At 37.6% G+C, this 22,029-nt stretch overlaps 1 protein-coding gene across 1 annotated transcript in view; it reads right to left on the bottom strand.

The window, feature by feature from the left end:
* The window catches only part of LOC128215837 (uncharacterized), a 36,299-nt gene that overhangs the window by 5,676 nt on the left and 8,594 nt on the right, over positions 1–22,029 (bottom strand). Inside the window, exons 4-8 of the mRNA XM_052922452.1 lie at positions 15,928–16,021; positions 11,026–11,158; positions 7,254–7,429; positions 6,777–7,016; positions 6,257–6,457 (exon numbers count right to left, since the gene is read on the bottom strand). Of these exons, the coding sequence (XP_052778412.1) occupies positions 6,257–6,457; positions 6,777–7,016; positions 7,254–7,429; positions 11,026–11,158; positions 15,928–16,021 (844 nt within the window). The remainder of the gene's footprint in view (positions 1–6,256; positions 6,458–6,776; positions 7,017–7,253; positions 7,430–11,025; positions 11,159–15,927; positions 16,022–22,029) is intronic.

Below are 22,029 nucleotides of genomic sequence, written 5' to 3' on the forward strand. Positions count from 1 at the left end.
CGTACCAGCACGACATTGGACATTGTACATTGGACATTCAAAGATGAATGTCGTGCCAGCACGACATTGGACATTGGACATTGGAATTTCAAAAATGAATATCGTGCTAGCACGACATTGGATATTGGACATTCAAAATCGAATGTTGTACTGGCAGGACATTGGACATTGGACATTCAAAAGTGAAAGTCGTGCTAGCACGACATTGGGCATTGGACATTCAAAAGTGAAAGTCGTGCTAGCACGACATTGGACATTCAAAAATGAATGTCGTACCAGCACGACATTAAACATTGGACATTTGAATTTCAAAAATGAATGTCGTGCTAGCACGACATTGGACATTGGACATTCAAAATCGAATGTTTTGCTGGCACGACATTGGACATTGGACATTCAAAAGTGAAAGTCGTGCTGGCACGACATTGGACATTGGACATTTACAATCAAATGTTGTGCTGGCACGACATTGGACATTGGACATTCAAAATCGAATGTTTTGCTGGCACGACATTGGACATTGGACATTCAAAAGTGAAAGTCGTGCTAGCACGACATTGGACATTCAAAAGTGAAAGTCGTGCTAGCACGACATTGGACATTCAAAAATGAATGTCGTGCCAGCACGACATTTGACATTGGACATTGGACATTCAAAAATGAATGTCGTGCCAGCACGACATTGGATATTGGACATTGGAATTCAAAAATGAATGTCGTGCTAGCACGACATTGGACATCGGACATTCAAAATCGAATGTTGTACTGGCACGACATTGGACATTGGACATTCAAAAGTGAAAGTCATGCTAGCACGACATTGGGCATTGGATATTCAAAAATGAATGCCGTGCACGCACGACATTGGACATTGGACATTGGAATTTCAAAAATGAATGTCGTGCTAGCACGACATTGGACATTGGACATTCAAAATCGAATGTTGTGCTGGCACGACATTGGACATTAGACATTCAAAAGTGAAAGTCGTGCTAGCACGACATTGGACATTGGACATTCAAAAATCGAATGTTGTGCTGGCACGACATTGGACATTCAAAATTGAAAGTCGTGCTGGCACGACATTGGACATTGGAGATTCAAAAATGAATGTCGTGCTACCACAACATTGGACATTGGACATTTGGATTTCAACAATGAATGTCGTGCTAGCACGACATTGGACATTGGACATTCAAAATCGAATGTTTTACTGGCACGACATTGGACATTGGACATTCAAAAGTGAAAGTCGTGCTGGCACGACATTGGAAATTGGACATTTACAATCAAATGTTGTGCTGGCACGACATTGGACATTGGACATTCAAAATCAAATGTTTTGCTGGCACGACATTGGACATTGGACATTCAAAAGTGAAAGTCGTGCTAGCACGACATTGGACATTGGACATTCAAAAATGAATGTCGTGCCAGCACGACATTGGACATTGGACATTCAAAAATGAATGTCGTGCCAGCACGACATTGGACATTGGACATTGGAATTCAAAAATGAATGTCTTGCTAGCACGACATTGGACATCGGACATTCAAAATCGAATGTTGTACTGGCACGACATTGGACATTGGACATTCAAAAGTGAACGTCATGCTAGCACGACATTGGGCATTGCATATTCAAAAATGAATGCCGTGCACGCACGACATTGGACATTGGACATTGGAATTTCAAAAATGAATGTCGTGCTAGCACGACATTGGACATTCAAAATCGAATGTTGTGCTGGCACGACATTGGACATTAAACATTCAAAAGTGAAAGTCGTGCTAGCACGACATTGGACATTGGACATTCAAAATCGAATGTTGTGCTGGCACGACATTGGACATTAAACATTCAAAAGTGAAAGTCGTGCTAGCACGACATTGGACATTGGACATTCAAAAATCGAATGTTGTGCTAGCACGACATTGGACATTCAAAATTGAAAGTCGTGCTACCACGACATTGGACATTGGAGATTCAAAAATGAATGTCGTGCTACCACGACATTGGACATTGGACATTTGGATTTCAACAATGAATGTCGTGCTAGCACGACATTGGACATTGGACATTCAAAATCGAATGTTGTGCTGGCACGACATTGGACATTGGATATTCAAAAGTGAAAGTCGTGCTGGCACGACATTGGACATTGGACATTCAAAAATGAATGTCGTGCCAGCACGACATTAGACATTGGACATTGGGATTTCAAAAATGATTCAAAATCGAATGTTGTGCTGGCACGGCATTGGACATTTAAAATCGAATGTTGTGCTGGCACGACATTGGACATCGGACATTCAAAATCGAATGTTGTACTGGCACGACATTGGACATTGGACATTCAAAAGTGAAAGTCATGCTAGCACGACATTGGGCATTGGATATTCAAAAATGAATGCCGTGCACGCACGACATTGGACATTGGAATTTCAAAAATGAATGTCGTGCTAGCACGACATTGGACATTGGACATTCAAAATCGAATGTTGTGCTGGCACGACATTGGACATTAGACATTCAAAAGTGAAAGTCGTGCTAGCACGACATTGGACATTGGACATTCAAAAATCGAATGTTGTGCTAGCACGACATTGGACATTCAAAATTGAAAGTCGTGCTGGCACGACATTGGACATTGGAGATTCAAAAATGAATGTCGTGCTACCACAACATTGGACATTGGACATTTGGATTTCAACAATGAATGTCGTGCTAGCACGACATTGGACATTGGACATTCAAAATCGAATGTTTTGCTGGCACGACATTGGACATTGGACATTCAAAAGTGAAAGTCGTGCTGGCACGACATTGGAAATTGGACATTTACAATCAAATGTTGTGCTGGCACGACATTGGACATTGGACATTCAAAATCAAATGTTTTGCTGGCACGACATTGGACATTGGACATTCAAAAGTGAAAGTCGTGCTAGCACGACATTGGACATTGGACATTCAAAAAAGAATGTCGTGCCAGCACGACATTGGACATTGGACATTCAAAAATGAATGTCGTGCCAGCACGACATTGGACATTGGAATTCAAAAATGAATGTCTTGCTAGCACGACATTGGACATCGGACATTCAAAATCGAATGTTGTACTGGCACGACATTGGACATTGGACATTCAAAAGTGAACGTCATGCTAGCACGACATTGGGCATTGCATATTCAAAAATGAATGCCGTGCACGCACGACATTGGACATTGGACATTGGAATTTCAAAAATGAATGTCGTGCTAGCACGACATTGGACATTCAAAATCGAATGTTGTGCTGGCACGACATTGGACATTAAACATTCAAAAGTGAAAGTCGTGCTAGCACGACATTGGACATTGGACATTCAAAATCGAATGTTGTGCTGGCACGACATTGGACATTAAACATTCAAAAGTGAAAGTCGTGCTAGCACGACATTGGACATTGGACATTCAAAAATCGAATGTTGTGCTAGCACGACATTGGACATTCAAAATTGAAAGTCGTGCTGGCACGACATTGGACATTGGAGATTCAAAAATGAATGTCGTGCTACCACGACATTGGACATTGGACATTTGGATTTCAACAATGAATGTCGTGCTAGCACGACATTGGACATTGGACATTCAAAATCGAATGTTGTGCTGGCACGACATTGGACATTGGATATTCAAAAGTGAAAGTCGTGCTGGCACGACATTGGACATTGGACATTCAAAAATGAATGTCGTGCCAGCACGACATTAGACATTGGACATTGGGATTTCAAAAATGATTCAAAATCGAATGTTGTGCTGGCACGGCATTGGACATTTAAAATCGAATGTTGTGCTGGCACGACATTGGACATTGGACATTCAAAATTGAAAGTCGTGCTGGCACGACATTGGACATTCGACAGTCATAAATTGAAAGTCGTGTCAGCACGACATTGGACATTCAAAAATGAAAGTAGTGCTGGCACATTCAAATTAATGTATGACATGTTTTATGAATTAATGTTTTCTACCGACTTTAAATTAATTCGGATGGCATGCAATTTTCGGAATTAATTTTTTTGAGATATTGTCTTAAAATTATTTGAAAAGGGTTAGAGATCACAAAAGCAATGACTCATTATAAATTTATAAACACCAAGAGAGCATTGTCATTACGATTCCATCGCAATATTTGAACCTTAAGCATGATTCAGATAGACATGATGTCACATATGCACAGAAAGATTCAAATGCATATACTTATGAATGGTCGTGGATTATATGTAGACAAACAGTGATAATGCTTTCGAAATGACATACTTTTAATAAGCTTAATGTTTACACACCACTGCTACACATCCAGTACTATTTATAAATGAAGTGATATTCACAGTATATGATGACATATGGAAAATAAACACATGCAGTGATGATTCCAAAAAATATAAATGTAATCGTTCATACATCTACTTTATCTGGTTTTACGTATTATAACACAAAATATTGTCAATGAGCCGATTAAGTAACCTATTACTGCCTGTCGACTTATTTTTTATTGACTCAATTAGTCACAGTATTCGAATTTGAATGTCCCATGTCCAATGTCGTGCCAGCAAAAAATTCGATTTTGAATGTCCAATGTCCAATGTCGTGCCAGCACAACATTCACTTTTGAATGTCCAATGTCGTGCCAGCACAACATTCGATTTTGAATGTCCAATGTCCAATGTCGTGCTAGCACAACATTCACTTTTGAATGTCCAATGTCGTGCCAGCACAACATTCGATTTTGAATGTCCAATGTCCAATGTCGTGCTAGCACGACATTCATTTTTGAAATTCCAATGTCCAATGTCGTGCTGGCACGACATTCATTTTTGAATGTCCAATGTCCAATGTCGTGCTAGCACGACTTTCACTTTTTAATGTCCGATGTCCAATGTCGTGCCAGCACAACATTCGATTTTGAATGTCCAATGTCCAATGTCGTGCTAGCACGACTTTCACTTTTGAATGTCCAATGTCCAATATCGTGCTAGCACGACATTCATTTTTGAAATACCAATGTCCAATGTCGTGCCAGCACAACATTCGGTTTTGAATGTCCAATGTCCAATGTCGTGCTTTTGAAATTCCAATGTCCAATGTCGTGCTAGCACGACATTCATTTTTGAATGTCCAATGTCCATTGTCGTGCCAGCACAACATTCGATGTTGAATGTCCAATGTCCAATGTCGTGCTAGCACGACTTTCAATTTTGAATGTCGAAGGTCCAATGTCGTGCCAGCACAACATTCGATTTTGAATGTCCAATGTCGTGCCAGCACAACATTCGATCTTAAATGTCCAATGTCCATTATCGTATGTTTAGCTAACTTCACACAGCTAAGAGAATATATACCTTACATAAATTTGTCCCTTCTTTGCATATATAAAGTCGATCGGTCCGTATATCACTGTTTTATTGGTATACTTATGATCGGAAGTAGAGCAGCAACAAAGGGCAAGCCCGTAGTGGATATCCTATTACCCATCATTTCAATCAAGGAAAACATAGCCTTTTCAATATTTATTTCATTTTCATTGTCTTTATCTTATGTTTGGAAAATAATGGGCAAGGCTCGGACGAAGAGTAGATAAAACAGAGCTGCCACAGACTGACCTTTTTCTTACGATAGTCAGAAAAAAGAGGCCTGAATAACCATGTGCTTTGTAGGGGGCGCGCACTGCGGCCAATCAGAACAGTGTACTAAGTTACGTCATGTAATTGCTGGTGATATGGTTGTAGAGCACTATTAATTAGATGTATTACCAAGATACCAATGACGAAAGCTATCTTTAAAGAGATAACTTGAATTATTATAAAAACACAGTATTATGACGTCATATTTTTGACCGGTCCGGACCTCGCCAAAAATGTAATATGGACCGGTGACGTCATACAACTGGTAAGTGCGGCTTGCTATTTTCACAACGGCGAAAAATTGTCGCAAGTAAACATTATTAGCTTTGTTCAATAAAACACATCGAAAACGCTTTAAAAATAGGGAATGGTAATACAAAATGTTCGGTATAATATAAGAAATATTTACACACCACTTCGGGCCATATACACTTTCGTTGGCTGACTGGCCGGTCCTTATAATGTCATATGACCCTCAGTGATGTGTAATATTTTAAACTATATATCCTTTAGTATTCATACTTAGATCTCCAAAATATCCATACTTATCATCTAGATCACTCTGTGTTACAATAATTCTACTAACAGACAGCACAAAATGGTTCGGGCCCAGTCCATCTTCCAACGCCTGTCGTTCCGTCGATTCGGCATATTCTTTTCTTAGGACCAACCAAAAAGTAACTGTCGGATTTACAGCCATAGCTCAAAGAGCTACACACCGTGAACTGCGGAGTGTGCGGGTCCGTCTGTATGTTTACATCGACTATGTATGCTGGTTTTTGGCATACTAAAATGGATAAAAATGTAATGAAGTTTTTGTCTTTATAAGATAGCAATGTGCAAATTGAAGTATACATGTTGAATATATATTTATTATTCATATGTGGTTAAGAAGATGGTGTACTTTGTACAAGTCTTAATAAAATATCTGTTCTGTTCTGTTCTGTTCATGTTTAGTGATAATCATTATACAATTATAATCTTAGCGGTTTCCTTGCTGCTCAGTGTACTAAATTAATCTTCGCATTATGTTTAATCTAACACAGCCATATCGTGTTTCCCACGTAATTTTAATGAATTGAAACTAATTATTTGTTATGTTTCACCTTGAGGGCACTGGTAAAGCCACTTTATCTTTGCAACATCAAGAATACTGAGATGATCCCTTTGGCCAAGTTCAGTCTTCTTCACCAAGTGACTGAAATATTCCGTCGGCGTAATGGTGTCTAGCGTCGATAGCTGAGAGAACGCATTGTGTTTATAGTGCAAAAGGGAGTGGAAGTCATACGACACGCATGTCTCAAGATCTTCATGGACAGACCTCTTTTGAAAATTGCTTTTCTCTCCTGGAATCGAAAGAGTAAATCTTTACTGCTGGTTAAGCGCTGGTCATTTATCGTGTATAAATACGCGTATGTGTCGTTTCAAAAAAGAAACAAGAAAAACACTTAACAGGTATTACGCTCATACGTAAAAGTATATTTAATTCACATTTATCTAACTTTAGAAAATAAAAGCTGACACAAGTATAGTGAAATAAGTATTTGTCTTAAAAAATAAATAACGTTTACTATTAAAAATACCATATATGATGTTTCCGTAGTGGATATTCACATACTCGTCCCTGTCTTGTCGACTGTGTTCGTGCCAGAATCCTAGGGCGTGCAGCAACTCATGCATGACGATCCCTGCTGTCCCACAACCATCCCCTATATTCACTGCCAATGCACCGTGCTTCATACCAACATCACTGAAACAACTGTTTGTGGAATTCGATTGATATGGTTTTGTTTTAGTTTCTTTAAAGTTTATGGTTGCCGATGGTTTAAAAACGTGTTTGACCACATTGTTAAGATTCCTCAAAATCAGATCTGATCACTGATCGACTGGAGGTATAAAAAGGGACTATATTACATGGTTATACGCATCAGGCTGTTTTTCATATACATGTACTCTGTCATGATCCTTTGCAAAAACAAAATTGTATTGTAATCAGAACGTCGCATGTGCTACGTTTGTATTGTACTGATAAAGGCTCATGTGCTACGTTTTCTAATGTAATAATAAAGCCCCAGATGCTGTGTTTGTATTAAAATATTGAAGCCACATGTGCTCTGTTTATACGGAAATAATAAACCCCAATGTGCTATGTTTGTATTGTAATAATAACGCTGCATGTGCTACGCTTGTATTGTAATAATAAACCCCAATGTGCTACGCTTGCATTGTAATAATAAAGCCACTTGTGTTACGCTAGGTTTGTAATAATAAACCCCCTTGTGTTACGCTTGTATTGTAATAATAAACCCCAATGTGCTACGCTTGTATTGTAATAATAAAGCCCCTTGTGTTACGCTAGTATTGTAATAATAAACCCCAATGTGCTACGCTTGTATTGTAATAATAAACCCCAATGTGCTACGCTTGCATTGTAATAATAAAGCCACTTGTGTTACGCTAGTATTGTAATAATAAACCTCCTTGTGTTACGCTAGTATTGTAATATAAACCCCAATGTGCTACGCTTGTATTGTAATAATAAAGCCCCTTGTGTTACGCTAGTATTGTAATAATAAACCCCAATGTGCTACGCTTGTATTGTAATAATAAACCCCAATGTGCTACGCTTGCATTGTAATAATGAAGCCACTTGTGTTACGCTAGGTTTGTAATAATAAACCCCCTTGTGTTACGCTAGTATTGTAATAATAAACCCCAATGTGCTACACTTGTATTGTAATAATAAACCCCAATGTGCTACGCTAGTATTGTAATAATAAACCCCAATGTGCTACGCTTGTATTGTAATAATAAACCCCAATGTGCTACGCTTGTATTGTAATAATAAAGCCCCTTGTGTTACGCTAGTATTGTAATAATAAACCCCAATGTGCTACGCTTGTATTGTAATAATAAAGCCCCTTGTGTTTCGCTAGGTTTGTAATAATAAACCCCAATGTGCTACGCTTGTATTGTAATAATAAAGCCCCTTGTGTTACGCTAGGTTTGTAATAATAAACCCCAATGTGCTACGCTTGTATTGTAATAATAAAGCCCCTTGTGTTACGCTAGTATTGTAATAATAAACCCCAATGTGCTACGCTTGTATTGTTATAATAAAGCCCCTTGTGTTACGTTAGTATTGTGATAATAACCCCAATGTGCTACGCTTGTATTGTAATAATAAAGCCCCTTGTTTTACGCTAGTTTGTAATAATAAACCCCAATGTGCTCCGCTAGTATTGTGTTTTGTAATAATAAAGCCCCTTGTGTTACGCTAGTATTGTAATAATAAACCCCAATGTGCTACGCTTGTATTGTAATAATAAAGCCCCTTGTGCTACGCTAGTAGTGTAACAATAAAGACCCTTGTGCTACGTTTATATTGCAATCAAATGTGAACAATTTCTGACTACATATTAAAGCTGCACTCTCACAGATTTACCATTTTGAAAACTCATTTTTTCTTGGTATAAGCCAAATTTACGCCAATAACTAATAACTAGTGATATTAGACTGCTGACAAAAGATCAGATCTCAGATTTTCTTATATACGTCCAAATTTTAAGGTTTTGTGGCTAAAAGCTTACGCTTTAAGAAAAAATGAGGTTTTCGGCATAAAACTTCAATTTTTGAACACAAATATGAAAATTTCTATCTGATATTTTAGTCAGCAGTCTTATATCACTGTTGCATATGCATTTACGCAAAAAATAGCTGATTCCAAGACAAAAAATAAAAATGGCAAAACGGTTATCTGTGACAGTGCAGATTTAAAGCAGCAATTTATAAAACTAATGAATTAAATTTTCTATTAGTATGCAGATAACAAAGACTCTAGAGGGGGGAAACGCCTGTAACAGGATTCGAACTCGGTACATCTGTGTCTGTGGGGTTGATGCCAGTTGGCACCAAAACCACCTATAACTAAATGTCGCTTGGTACCTTCTAGCTTTAATCCAATCGTATATTCAAAGGAGTTTTATGAACAGATGTCCTAAGCTATGGCGGACTTTGTCCACAGGTGAATATGTTTTGGTCAGTTTATACTTTAGAACATAGCTATTATTTCCCCAGTCAGTGTGTAAAAAGTGTTCAAAACGCTAATTTTAATCCTTGTTTGAAAACAATCTGAATATAAAGATATGGGCTCGCCAAAATCGAGTTGCCCAGTAATATGTAAACTATTATAAATTATCTGGAAGATTTCTATCTCTGTTTAATGTCAACTCCTCTTCCGAGTGTTACTGACATGAACGGTGCGCGCCGGCTTGTTAGTGAAAATATAAAACACCGATGAGGCAAATCACATCAGAAAAGGGAGAACTAGGGTATAAAAGAGAACACAATTTAGGTAACATGATAAAAAGTGATTGGTGAACTGGTAAAAGGATAAAAACCCTGCTCGCTTATCTAATGCTTAATGGTTGCCACAGCCACCTTGAATGTGTCAGGGGTGGGGATAGTGACAATATGATATGGCAAACTGTTCCAAAGTACAACCGAGTGAGGATAGAATGAAAATTTGTGATAGTCAGTTTTTACTTGAATTTGTCTGAAACATTGTGGGTGCATTAGTCTGGTAAATCTTAATGGTGTTTGAATGTAAGATGGCAGCGTAATAGCAACATGATGATGGTATATGTTGTAAAACATTACAAGTCCGGAATCTAGTCTACGTTGTTCAAGTGAGCACCAACCAAGACTTTCCTGCATGTTTGTAACACTGGAGAGAGAAGTCATGTTTAACCCAACGGATAGCCCGAGTGCCAAATTGTGCTTGCATATTTTAACTGTGGACGGACAAGGGTTTTGTAAGCTAAAGTCCTGACACTTTCTGTTTTTTTGTTTTTATATTTCTTTTAATGAAGTTGAGCGTATTGTTTCCATTGGTGGTAATTCTCGAGATATGAGTGTTCCAGGTGAGGTCTGCTGATATGTCAACACCAAGATATTTAGCACTTCTGACTGGCTCTAAGATCTGGCCATGGAGAATGTATCGATTTCTGATGATATGCTTATTCTTTGTTATGTGCAAAACTTGACACTTGGAGGGATTAAACTCCATATCCCAATCATTTTCCCATAATTCCAGTTGTGATCATAAAGCAGTCGCAATACATTCCACATTAACTGATAAATTTGGAGTGCAATGTTATTATTAGAAATGAGTACACTGACAAGGAATGAATTATTTTTTTAGTTTTATATCGTGACACCCACACAGACGGGCGTATTCAGAGACGAAAACTAAGTACACAACCTTAGAAACTTTGTTGTATGTGGCACAACAATTATAATAGATTACATTTTACCGACAACTGAATACTATACAGATAAAATAGCAAAAAATACCCTGAAATATCGCCGGTGAAGTGGGTGTAATTTAAATGGTTGTTTCTTGGTACGAATTGTATACAATTAGCTGTTTTCTTCATAATGATGTTCATCCCATCAAGTAATGCTTGGTTTTTGGCGCTGTCCTTGGCTGAAATTATGAAATACATTTGATATGATTCGATTTCACAAACCTTTGGTAGCTGCATTTGTCTATAGATAGTTTCATTACGAAAGTATATTTAAGAATAGAAATAAAATGCTATCGAAAAATAATTAAAGTTTGGCCTATAAAAGGTGTTAAGTACATACTAAATTGTGGCTTAAGCTGTCTATAGTTCACCGCATTCAGTGTATGCGGTACACGATATAACATATACCATAAAACCAGTTTGCTAACGTGAGCGACTAATAGTTCTACAGCATTATATGATGCTCACATCCGGTGATTTCACTGTTCGTGCAAAGGCGGCAACATATAATGTAGACCTTTTACCGCCCAATATTCTCGCTCGAAGGCGGTTAAATAACATAAAGATCTATTACCGCCCTGTAGATCCGTGCAAAGGCGATAACATAACAAAGATATCCATAACCGACTTATATACCCGAGCACAGGAGATAAAATTACAAAAAGACCCATCACCGACCAAAAGATTCGTGCAAAGGTGGTAACGTAACAAATTCATCAATTACCGACCAATAGATTCGTGCAAATGCGGTAACATAACATAAACCCCCTTTACCGACCAATACATCCGTGCAAATGCGGTAACATAACATAACCCCCTTTACCGACCAATAGATCCGTGCAAATGCGGTAACATAACATAAACCCCCTTTACCGACCAAACATCCGTGCAAATGCGGTAACATAACATAAACCCCCTTTACCGACCAATACATCCGTGCAAATGCGGTAACATAACATAAACCCCCTTTACCGACCAATAGATCCGTGCAAATGCGGTAACATAACATAAACCCCCTTTACCGACCAATACATCCGTGCAAAGGCGGTCAAATAACATAAACCCCCTTTACCGACCATTAGATCCGTGCAAATACGGCAACATAACATAAACACCCATTAACGACCTATAGATCCGCGCAAAGGCGGTCACACAACTTCAAGACCCATAGATGCGTGCAAATGAGGTAAAATAACATCAAGGCCCTATACAGACCTAAAGATTCGTGCAAATGCGGTAACAGTACATCAAGACCCTTTAACGACCTATAGATCCGCGCAAAGGCGGTCACATAATATCAAGACCATTTAACGACCAATAGATCCGTGCAAATACGGCAACATAACATAAACACCCATTAACGACCTATAGATCCGTGCAAAGGCGGTCACACAACTTCAAGACCCATAGATTCGTGCAAATGCGGTAACATAACATCAAGGCCCTTTACAGACCTAAAGATGCGTGCAAATGCGGTAACATAACATCAAGACCATTTACCGACCTATATATTCGTGCAAAGTCGGTCACATAACATCAAGACCCATTACCGAACTATAGATTCGTGTAAAGGCGGCAAATAACATAAAACCCTCAACCGACCTATAGATTAGTGCAAATGCGGTAACATAATATCAAGACCCTTTACCGATGTATAGATCCTCGCAAAGGCGGTCACAAAACATGAACCACCTTTAACGACCTAAATATTCGTGCAAAGGTGGTAACATAACTTTAAGACCCTTTACAGACCTATTGATCCGTGCAACGGCAGCAGCATAACATCAAGACCCTTTACCGACCTAAAGATCCGCGCAAAGGCGGTCTCATAACATAAAGGCCCTTTATCGACATATATATCTGCACAAAGACGGTCACATAACATCAAGACCCATTACTGGCCTATAGATCCGCACAAAGGCGGTCACATAACACCAAGACCCATTCCCGACCTATAGATCCGCGCAAAGGCGATCACATAACATAATCCCCCTTTACCGACCAATAGATCCGCGCAAAGGCGGTCACATAACATCAAGACCCATTACCGACCTATAGATCCGCGCAAAGGCGGTCACACAACTTCAAGACCCATAGATGCGTGCAAATGAGGTAACATAACATCAAGACCCATTACCGACCTATAGATCCGCGCAAAGGCGGTCACATAACATCAAGACCATTTACCGACTTATAGATTAGCGCAAATGCGCTAACATAACACCAAGACCCTTTACCCACCTATAGATCCGCGCAAAGGCGGTCGCGTAACATCAAGACCCTTTATCGACCTATAGATCCGCGCAAAGGCGGTCGCGTAACATCAAGACCCTTTATCGACCTATAGATCCGCGCAAAGGCGGTCGCGTAACATCAAGACCCTTTATCGACCTATAGATCCGCGCAAAGGCGGTCGCGTAACATCAAGACCCTTTATCGACCTATAGATTTGTGAAAATGTGGTAACACAACGAAAGAAACATAACCGACCTATATACTCGTGTCAAGACAGTAACATAACAAAAATACCCACAACCGACATAAAGACTCGTGACGGACCAGTATCATAACATTCGGACCCAATACCGGCATAAAGACTCGTGACGGACCAGTATCATAACATGAAGACCCAATACTGGCATAAAGACTTGTGAAGGGCAGTTACATAACATAAAGACTCAATACTGGCATAAAGACTTGGGAAGGGCAGTTACATAACATTAAGACCCATTACTGGCATTAAGACTCGTGAAGGGGCAGATACATAACATTAAGACCCATTACTGGCATAACATAACATTAAGACCCATTATTGGCATTAAGACTCGTGACGGACCAGTATCATAACATGAAGACCCAATACTGGCATAAAGACTTGTGAAGGGCAGTTACATAACATAAAGACTCAATACTGGCATAAAGACTTGGGAAGGGCAGTTACATAACATTAAGACCCATTACTGGCATTAAGACTCGTGAAGGGGCAGATACATAACATTAAGACCCATTACTGGCATAACATAACATTAAGACCCATTATTGGCATTAAGACTCGTGAAGGGGCAGTTACATAACATTAAGACCCATTTCTGGCATTAAGACTTGTGAAGGGGCAGTTTCATAACATTAAGACCCATTAATGGCATTAAGACTTGTGAAGGGCAGTTACATCACATTAAGACCCATTACTGGCATTAAGACTCGTGAAGGGGTAGTTACATAACATTAAGACCCATTACTGGCATAAAGACTCGTGAAGGGGTAGTTACACAACATTAAGACCCATTACTGGCATTAAGACTTGTGAAGGGCAGTTACATAACATTAAGACCCATTACTGGCATAAAGACTCGTGAAGGGGCAGTTACATCACATTAAGACCCATTACTGGCATTAAGACAAGTGAAGGGCAGTTACATAACAGTGAGACCCATTACTGGCATTAAGACTCGTGAAGGGGCAGTTACATCACATTAAGACCCATTACTGGCATAAAGACTCGTGAAGGGGCAGTTACATCACATTAAGACCCATTACTGACATAAAGACTTGTGAAGGGCAGTTACATAACAGTGACCCCCATTACTGGCATTAAGACTCGTGAACGGGCAGTTACATCACATTAAGACCCATTTCTGGCATAAAGACTCGTTAATGGGGCAGTTACATCACATTAAGACCCATTACTGGCATAAAGACTCGTGAAGGGGCAGTTACATCACATTAAGACCCATAACTGGCATAAAGACTAGTGAAGGGGCAGTTACATCACATTAAGACCCACCCATAACTGGCAATAAGACAAGTGAAGGGGCAGTTACATCACACTAAAACCCATAACTGGCATAAAGACTCGTGAAGGGGCAGTTACATCACATTAAGACCCAATACTGGCATAAAGACTCGTGAAGGGGCAGTTACATCACATTAAGACCCATTACTGGCATAAAGACTCGTGAAGGGTTAGTTACATCACATTAAGACCCATTACTGGCATAAAGACTCGTGAAGGGGCAGTTACATCACATTAAGACCCATTACTGGCATAAAGACTCGTGAAGGGGCAGTTACATCACATTAAGACCCATTACTGGCATAAAGACTCGTGAAGGGACAGGTACATCACATTAAGACCCATAACTGGCATAAAGACTCGTGAAGGGGCAGTTACATCACATTAAGACATATCACTGGCATAAAGACTCGTGAATAGGCAGTTACATCACATTAAGACCCATTACTGGCATAAAGACTCGTGAAGGGACATTTACATCACATTAAGACCCATCACTGGCATAAAGACTCGTGAAGGGGCGGTTACATCAAATTAAGACACATTACTGGCATAAAGACTCGTGAATGGGCAGTTACATCACACTAAGACCCATTACTGGCATAAAGACTCATGAAGGGGCAGTAACATCACACTAAGACCCATTACTGCATTAAGACTCGTGAATGGGCAGTTACATCACATTAAGACCCATTACTTGCATAAAGACTCGTGAAGGGGCAGTTACATCACATTAAGACCCATAACTGCCATAAAGACTCGTGAAGGGGCAGCTACATCACATTAAGACCCATAACTGGCATAAAGACTCGTGAAGGGACAGTTACATCCCATTAAGACCCATAACTGGCATAAAGACTCGTGAAGGGACAGTTACATCACATTAAGACCCATTACTGGCATAAAGACTCGTGAAGGGGCAGTCACATCACATTAAGACCCATTACTGGCATAAAGACTCGTGAAGGAGCAGTTACATATAACATTAAGACCTATTACCGACCTATAGACTCGTATGAAGGCGGTGAACTTACAAAAAAAAACAACATTGTCTTTATAAAGACTCGTACAAAGGCGGTAAAATTACATTAAGACCCGTTACCGGCACAAAGACTGGTGAGAGGTAGTAGCTTAACATTTAGACCCATTACCGACCTATAGAATCGTGGATGACGTAGGGCACCACGCCGTGAGGCCAAGGGTAGGTCACCGGAGTTGAGGAGTCCTTATTGCTCATTGTACCAGCAACCTATAACAGAAAAAGGTATTTAATTGTCGCGCATTTCTTACTTTTTAGTTTTAAAATAGATGAGACAACAAATAATGACACATTTCGCATTTTCTTATGATCTTCTTGGACATCGGTATTTATTCAAGCAACTGATTTCAGAACAAGCCGATGGCCTCTTTTTATACCCGGCCAACATGTTTTTTAAGCATGATAACCGCCGGACTTCATTAACTGCAGGCCAGGAGCTGTTTCTACCGACCGACTGGAACGCGCAACGGCAGCCACTACATCTCAAGTCAACAATACCAACTACATATACACTCAATTAGGCAATAATTAAGAGTAACCTATAGCTGCACCATGTAATTGCTATGTGTATGTGCTCCTTACCTATGATTGCTAAAGCTGTTTTAAGTGATTGCTATGTTGTTATAGCTAAACTTTTCCATTGCTGTAATTCTATGCTCCTTACCTATAAATGTTATAGCTGCACTTTGCTATTGCCATTATGCTATGCTCCTTACCTATAAATGTTATAGCTGCACTTTGCTATTGCCATTATGCTATGCTCCTTACCTATAAATGTTATAGCTGCACTTTGCTATTGCCATAATGCTATGCTCCTTACCTATAAATGTTATAGCTTCACTTTGCCATTGTATTATTATATGCTCCTTACCTATAAATGTTATAGCTGCACTATGCTATTGCCATAATGCTATGCTCCTTACCTATAAATGTTATAGCTGCACTTTGTCATTGCTATAATTTTATGTTCCTTACCTATAAATGTTATAGCTGCACTTTGGCATTGCTATAATTATATGCTCCTTACTTATAAATGTTATAGCTGCACTATGTAATTGCTAGAATTATATGCTCCTTACCTATAAATGTTATAGCTGCACTATGTAATTGCTATAATTCTATGCTCCTTACCTATAAATGTTATAGCTGCACTTAGTCATTGCTATAATTCTATGCTCCTTACCTATAAATATTATAGCTGCACTTTGGCATTGCTATAATTATATGCTCCTTACCTATAAATGTTATAGCTGCACTATGTCATTGCTATAGTTCTATGCTCCTTACCTATAAATGTTATAGCTGCACTATGTCATTGCTATAATTTTATGTTCCTTACCTATAAATGTTATAGCTGCACTTTTCCATTGCTATAATTATATACTCCTTACCTATATATGTGATAGCTGTACTTTGCAATTGCTGTAATTTTATGCTCCTTACATATGATTGTTATAGTTGCATAATGGCATAACTATGTTTCTACGCTCCATACCTATGTTTGTTAAAGATGCACTTTGCCGTTGCTATAATTCTATGCTCCTTACCTATAAATGTTATAGCTGCATTTTGTCATTGCTTTAATTCTATGTTCATTACCTATAAATGTTATAGCTGCACTTTGGCATTGCTATAATTCTATGCTCCTTACCTATAAATGTTATAGCTGCACTTTGTCATTGCTATAATTCCATGCTCCTTACCTATACATGTTATAGCTGCACTTTGGCATTGCTATAATTCCATGCTCCTTACCTATAAATGTTATAGCTGCACTTTGTCATTGCTATAATTCCATGCTCCTTACCTATAAATGTTATAGCTGCACTTTGTCATTGCTATAATTCCATGCTCCTTACCTATAAATGTTATAGCTGCACTTTGGCATTGCTATAATTCCATGCTCCTTACCTATACATGTTATAGCTGCGCTTTGGCATTGCTATAATTTTATGTTCCTTACCTATAAATGTTATATTGCACTTTTCCATTGTATTATTATATGTTCCTTACTTATAAATGTTATAGCTGCACTTTGCCATTGCTATAATTATATGCTCCTTACCTATAAATGTTATAGCTGCAATATGTCATTGCTAGAATTCCATGCTCCTTACCTATAAATGTTATAGCTGCTCTTTGCCGTTGCTAAAATTATATACTCCTTACCTATAAATGTTATAGCTGCACTTTGCCATTGCTAGACTTATATACTCCTTACCTATAAATGGTATCGCTGCACGTTGCCATTGCTGAAATTATATACTCCTTACCTATAAATGTTATAGCTGCACTTTGTCATTGCTATAATTCTATGTTCCTTACCTATAAATGTTATAGCTGCACTTTGTCATTGCTATAATTCTATGTTCCTTACTTATAAATATTAAAGCTGCACTTTGCTATTGCCATAATTCTATGCTCCTTACCTATAAATGGTATAGCTGCGCTTTGGCATTGCTATAATTTTATGTTCCTTACCTATAAATGTTATATTGCACTTTTCCATTGTATTATTATATGTTCCTTACTTATAAATGTTATAGCTGCACTTTGCCATTGCTATACTTATATGCTCCTTACCTATAAATGCTATATTGCACTTTTCCATTGTATTATTATATGTTCCTTACTTATAAATGTTATAGCTGCACTTTGCCATTGCTATAATTATATACTCCTTACCTATAAATGCTATAGCTGCACTTTGTCATTGCTATAATTCTATGCTCCTTACCTATAAAGGTTATAGCTGCACTTTGCCATTGCTATAAGTTTATGCTCCTTACCTATGATTGTTGTAGCTGCTATTTGCCATTGCTAAAATTGTATACTCTTAACCTATAAATGTTATAACTGCACTTTGTCATTGCTATAATTCTATGTTCCATACCTATAAATGTCATAGCTGCATTATGTCATAATTATGCTTCTACGCTCCATACCTATGATTGTTAAAGTTGCACTTTGCCATTGCTATAATTTTATGCTCCTTATCTATAAATGTTATAGCTGCACTTTGTCATTGCTATAATTCTATGTTCCTTACCTATAAATGTTATAGCTGCTCTTTGCCATTGCTAAAATTATATACTCCTTACCTATAAATGTTATAGCTGCATTATGTCATAATTATGCTTCTACGCTCCATACCTACGATTGTTAAAGATGCACTTTGCCATTGCTATAATTTTATGCTCCTTACCTATAAATGATATAGCTGCACTTTTCCATTGTATTATTATATGTTCCTTACTTATAAATGTTATAGCTGCACTTTGCCATTGCTAAAATTATTAGCTCCTAACCTATAAATGATATAGCTGCACTTTGCCATTGCTATAATTCAATGTTCCTTACCTATAAATGTTATAGCTGCACTTTGCCATTGCTAAAATTATATGCCAGTTACCTATAAATGTTATAGCTGCACTTTGCCATTGCTATAATCATATGCTCCTTACCTATAAATGTTATTGCTGCACTTTGCTATTGCTATAATTATATGCTTCTTACCTGTGATTGTTATAGCTGTTCTTTGCCATTGCTAAAATTATATACTCCTTACCTATTAATGTTATAGCTGCACTTTGCCATTGCTATTATTTTATGCTCCTTACCAATAAATGTTATAGCTGCATTATGTCATAACTATGTTTCTACGCTCCATACCTATGATTGTTAAAGATGCACTTTGCCATTGCTATAATTTTATGCTCCTTATCTATTAATGTTATAGCTGCACTTTGCCATTGCTAAAATTATATGCTCCTTACCTATGATTGTTATAGCTGCACTTTGTCATTACTATAATTCTATGCACCTTACCTATAAATGTTATAGCTGCCTTACCTATAAATGTTAAAGCTGCACTTTGTCGTTGCTATAATGTTATGCTCACTTTGCCATTGCTATAATCATATGCTCCTTACCTATAAATGTTATTGCTGCACTTTGCCATTGCTATAATTATATGCTTCTTACCTGTGATTGTTATAGCTGCTCTTTGCCATTGCTAAAATTATATACTCCTTACCTATAAATGTTATAGCTGCACTTTGCCATTGCTAAAATTATATACTCCTTACCTATAAATGTTATTGTTGCACTTTGTCATTGCTATAATTCTATGTTCCTTACTTATAAATATTATAGCTGCACTTCGCCATTGCTAAAATTATATACTCCTTACATTTAAATGTTATAGCTGCACTTTGCCATTGCTATTATTTTATGCTCCTTACCTATAAATGTTATAGCTGCATTATGTCATAACTATGTTTCTACACTCCATACCTATGATTGTCAAAGATGCACTTCGCCATTGCTATAATTTTATGCTCCTTATCTATAAATGTTATAGCTGCACTTTGCCATTGCTAAAATTATATGCTCCTTACCTATGATTGTTATAGCTGCACTTTTTCATTACTATAATTCTATGCTCCTTACCTATAAATGTTAAAGCTGCACTTTGTCATTGCTATAATGTTATGCTCCTTACCTATAAATGTTATAGCTGCACTTTGCCATTGCTATAATTTTATACTCCTTACCAATAAATGTTATAGCTTCACTTTGCCATTGCTATAATTTTATACTCCTTACCTATAAATGTTATAGCTGCACTTTGCCATTGCTATAATTTTATACTCCTTACCAACAAATGTTATAGCTGCACTTTGCCATTGCTATAATTTTATACTCCTTACCAATAAATGTTATAGCTGCACTTTGCCATTGCTATAATGTTATGCTCCTTACCTATAAATGTTATAGCTGCACTTTGCCATTGCTTTAATGTTATGCTCCTTACCTATAAATGTTATAGCGGCACTTTGCCATTGCTATAATTTTATACTCCTTACCAATAAATGTTATAGCTGCACTTTGCCATTGCTATTATTATATACTCCTTACCAATAAATGTTATAGCTGCACTTTGCCATTGCTATAATCATAATGCTCCTTACCTATGATTGTTATAGCTGCTATTTGCCATTGCAATAATTTTATGTTCCTTACCTATGATTGTTATAGCTGCTATTTGCCATTGCAATAATTTTATGCTCCTTACCTATGATTGTTATATCTTCACTTTGCCATTGCTATACTTCTATGCTCCTTACCTATGTTTGTTATAGCTACAGTATGTCATAACTATTTTTCTACGCTCCATACCTATGATTGTTAAAGATGCAATTTGCCATTGCTATTATTCTATGTTTTATACTAGAATCTTATCTTACCAGTTAGTAAGTTACTTACTAAGTGGAATTCGCAAACCATAACTAGATAACCAGTTACTGATAGAAGCCAAAAGTGCATTAAAGATAAGTGGTAACACGAATCTTATCTAGTTAACCAGTAATTATGTTACTTATTAAGTGGAATTCGCAAACCATAAGTAGTTAACCTGTCAGTGTTGTATAACTTAAAGGTATAATATGCATCAGTTCTGGACACTTTTAAGCCTGTTTTAGTCTTATTATATTTATCTTACCAAAAAGGTATCGCGAATATAAACTAGACAGCTAGATAATTATCGCGAAAATTAATTGGTTAACACGAAACAATTCGCGAACGCTATACGGTAATCATACGGCAGTTATATGCCACCATAGATTTTAGTATAGTTTATTACAAGGAAATAGCGTAGTTTCTCCCGGGGTCTCTCCGATATTTACTTTCATCTTTATAGAGCCTCAAAAATAAATTCCTCCGTGTTTAAGATTTTCATAGAAAATGTAACCATAGCTAGCAACGTTTCCACTCGTCCATGATTTTAGACCTCATTTTAAAGTTTTTACAATGGTAATTAGAAGTATGGAATTAAACTTAAACACTCAAACTCCTATGTAGAGTCAAACTTGAATACAGAACATCCATTGTTTTTTTTTCTCATTTCTGAAACTTTGACAAATGGTGTAAATGTAATTAATGTTCGGTATCATATATGTGTTCCATTGAGAGGACTTGGTCGTTCATTTATTTAAGTTATTGCATTAATCTTGACGTAAAAATATGCATTATTTGACTGTAACACGCGCAGCAGTACACGCCTAGGCCTAAAAAAATGTTTGGTTAGGGTTACATCCTTTTCAAAAATAGGTAGGGTAGGTAGGCTTTTTTTTTATTAGGCTTTATATAAAAATGTTATTTTCATCATTGGAGAATGGTGTTAAAGTTATCTCCTGTATAAGCATTTAAGGTTTTGA

This window comes from Mya arenaria, chromosome 2, assembly GCF_026914265.1.
Source record: "Mya arenaria isolate MELC-2E11 chromosome 2, ASM2691426v1".
Taxonomy (NCBI): domain Eukaryota; kingdom Metazoa; phylum Mollusca; class Bivalvia; order Myida; family Myidae; genus Mya; species Mya arenaria.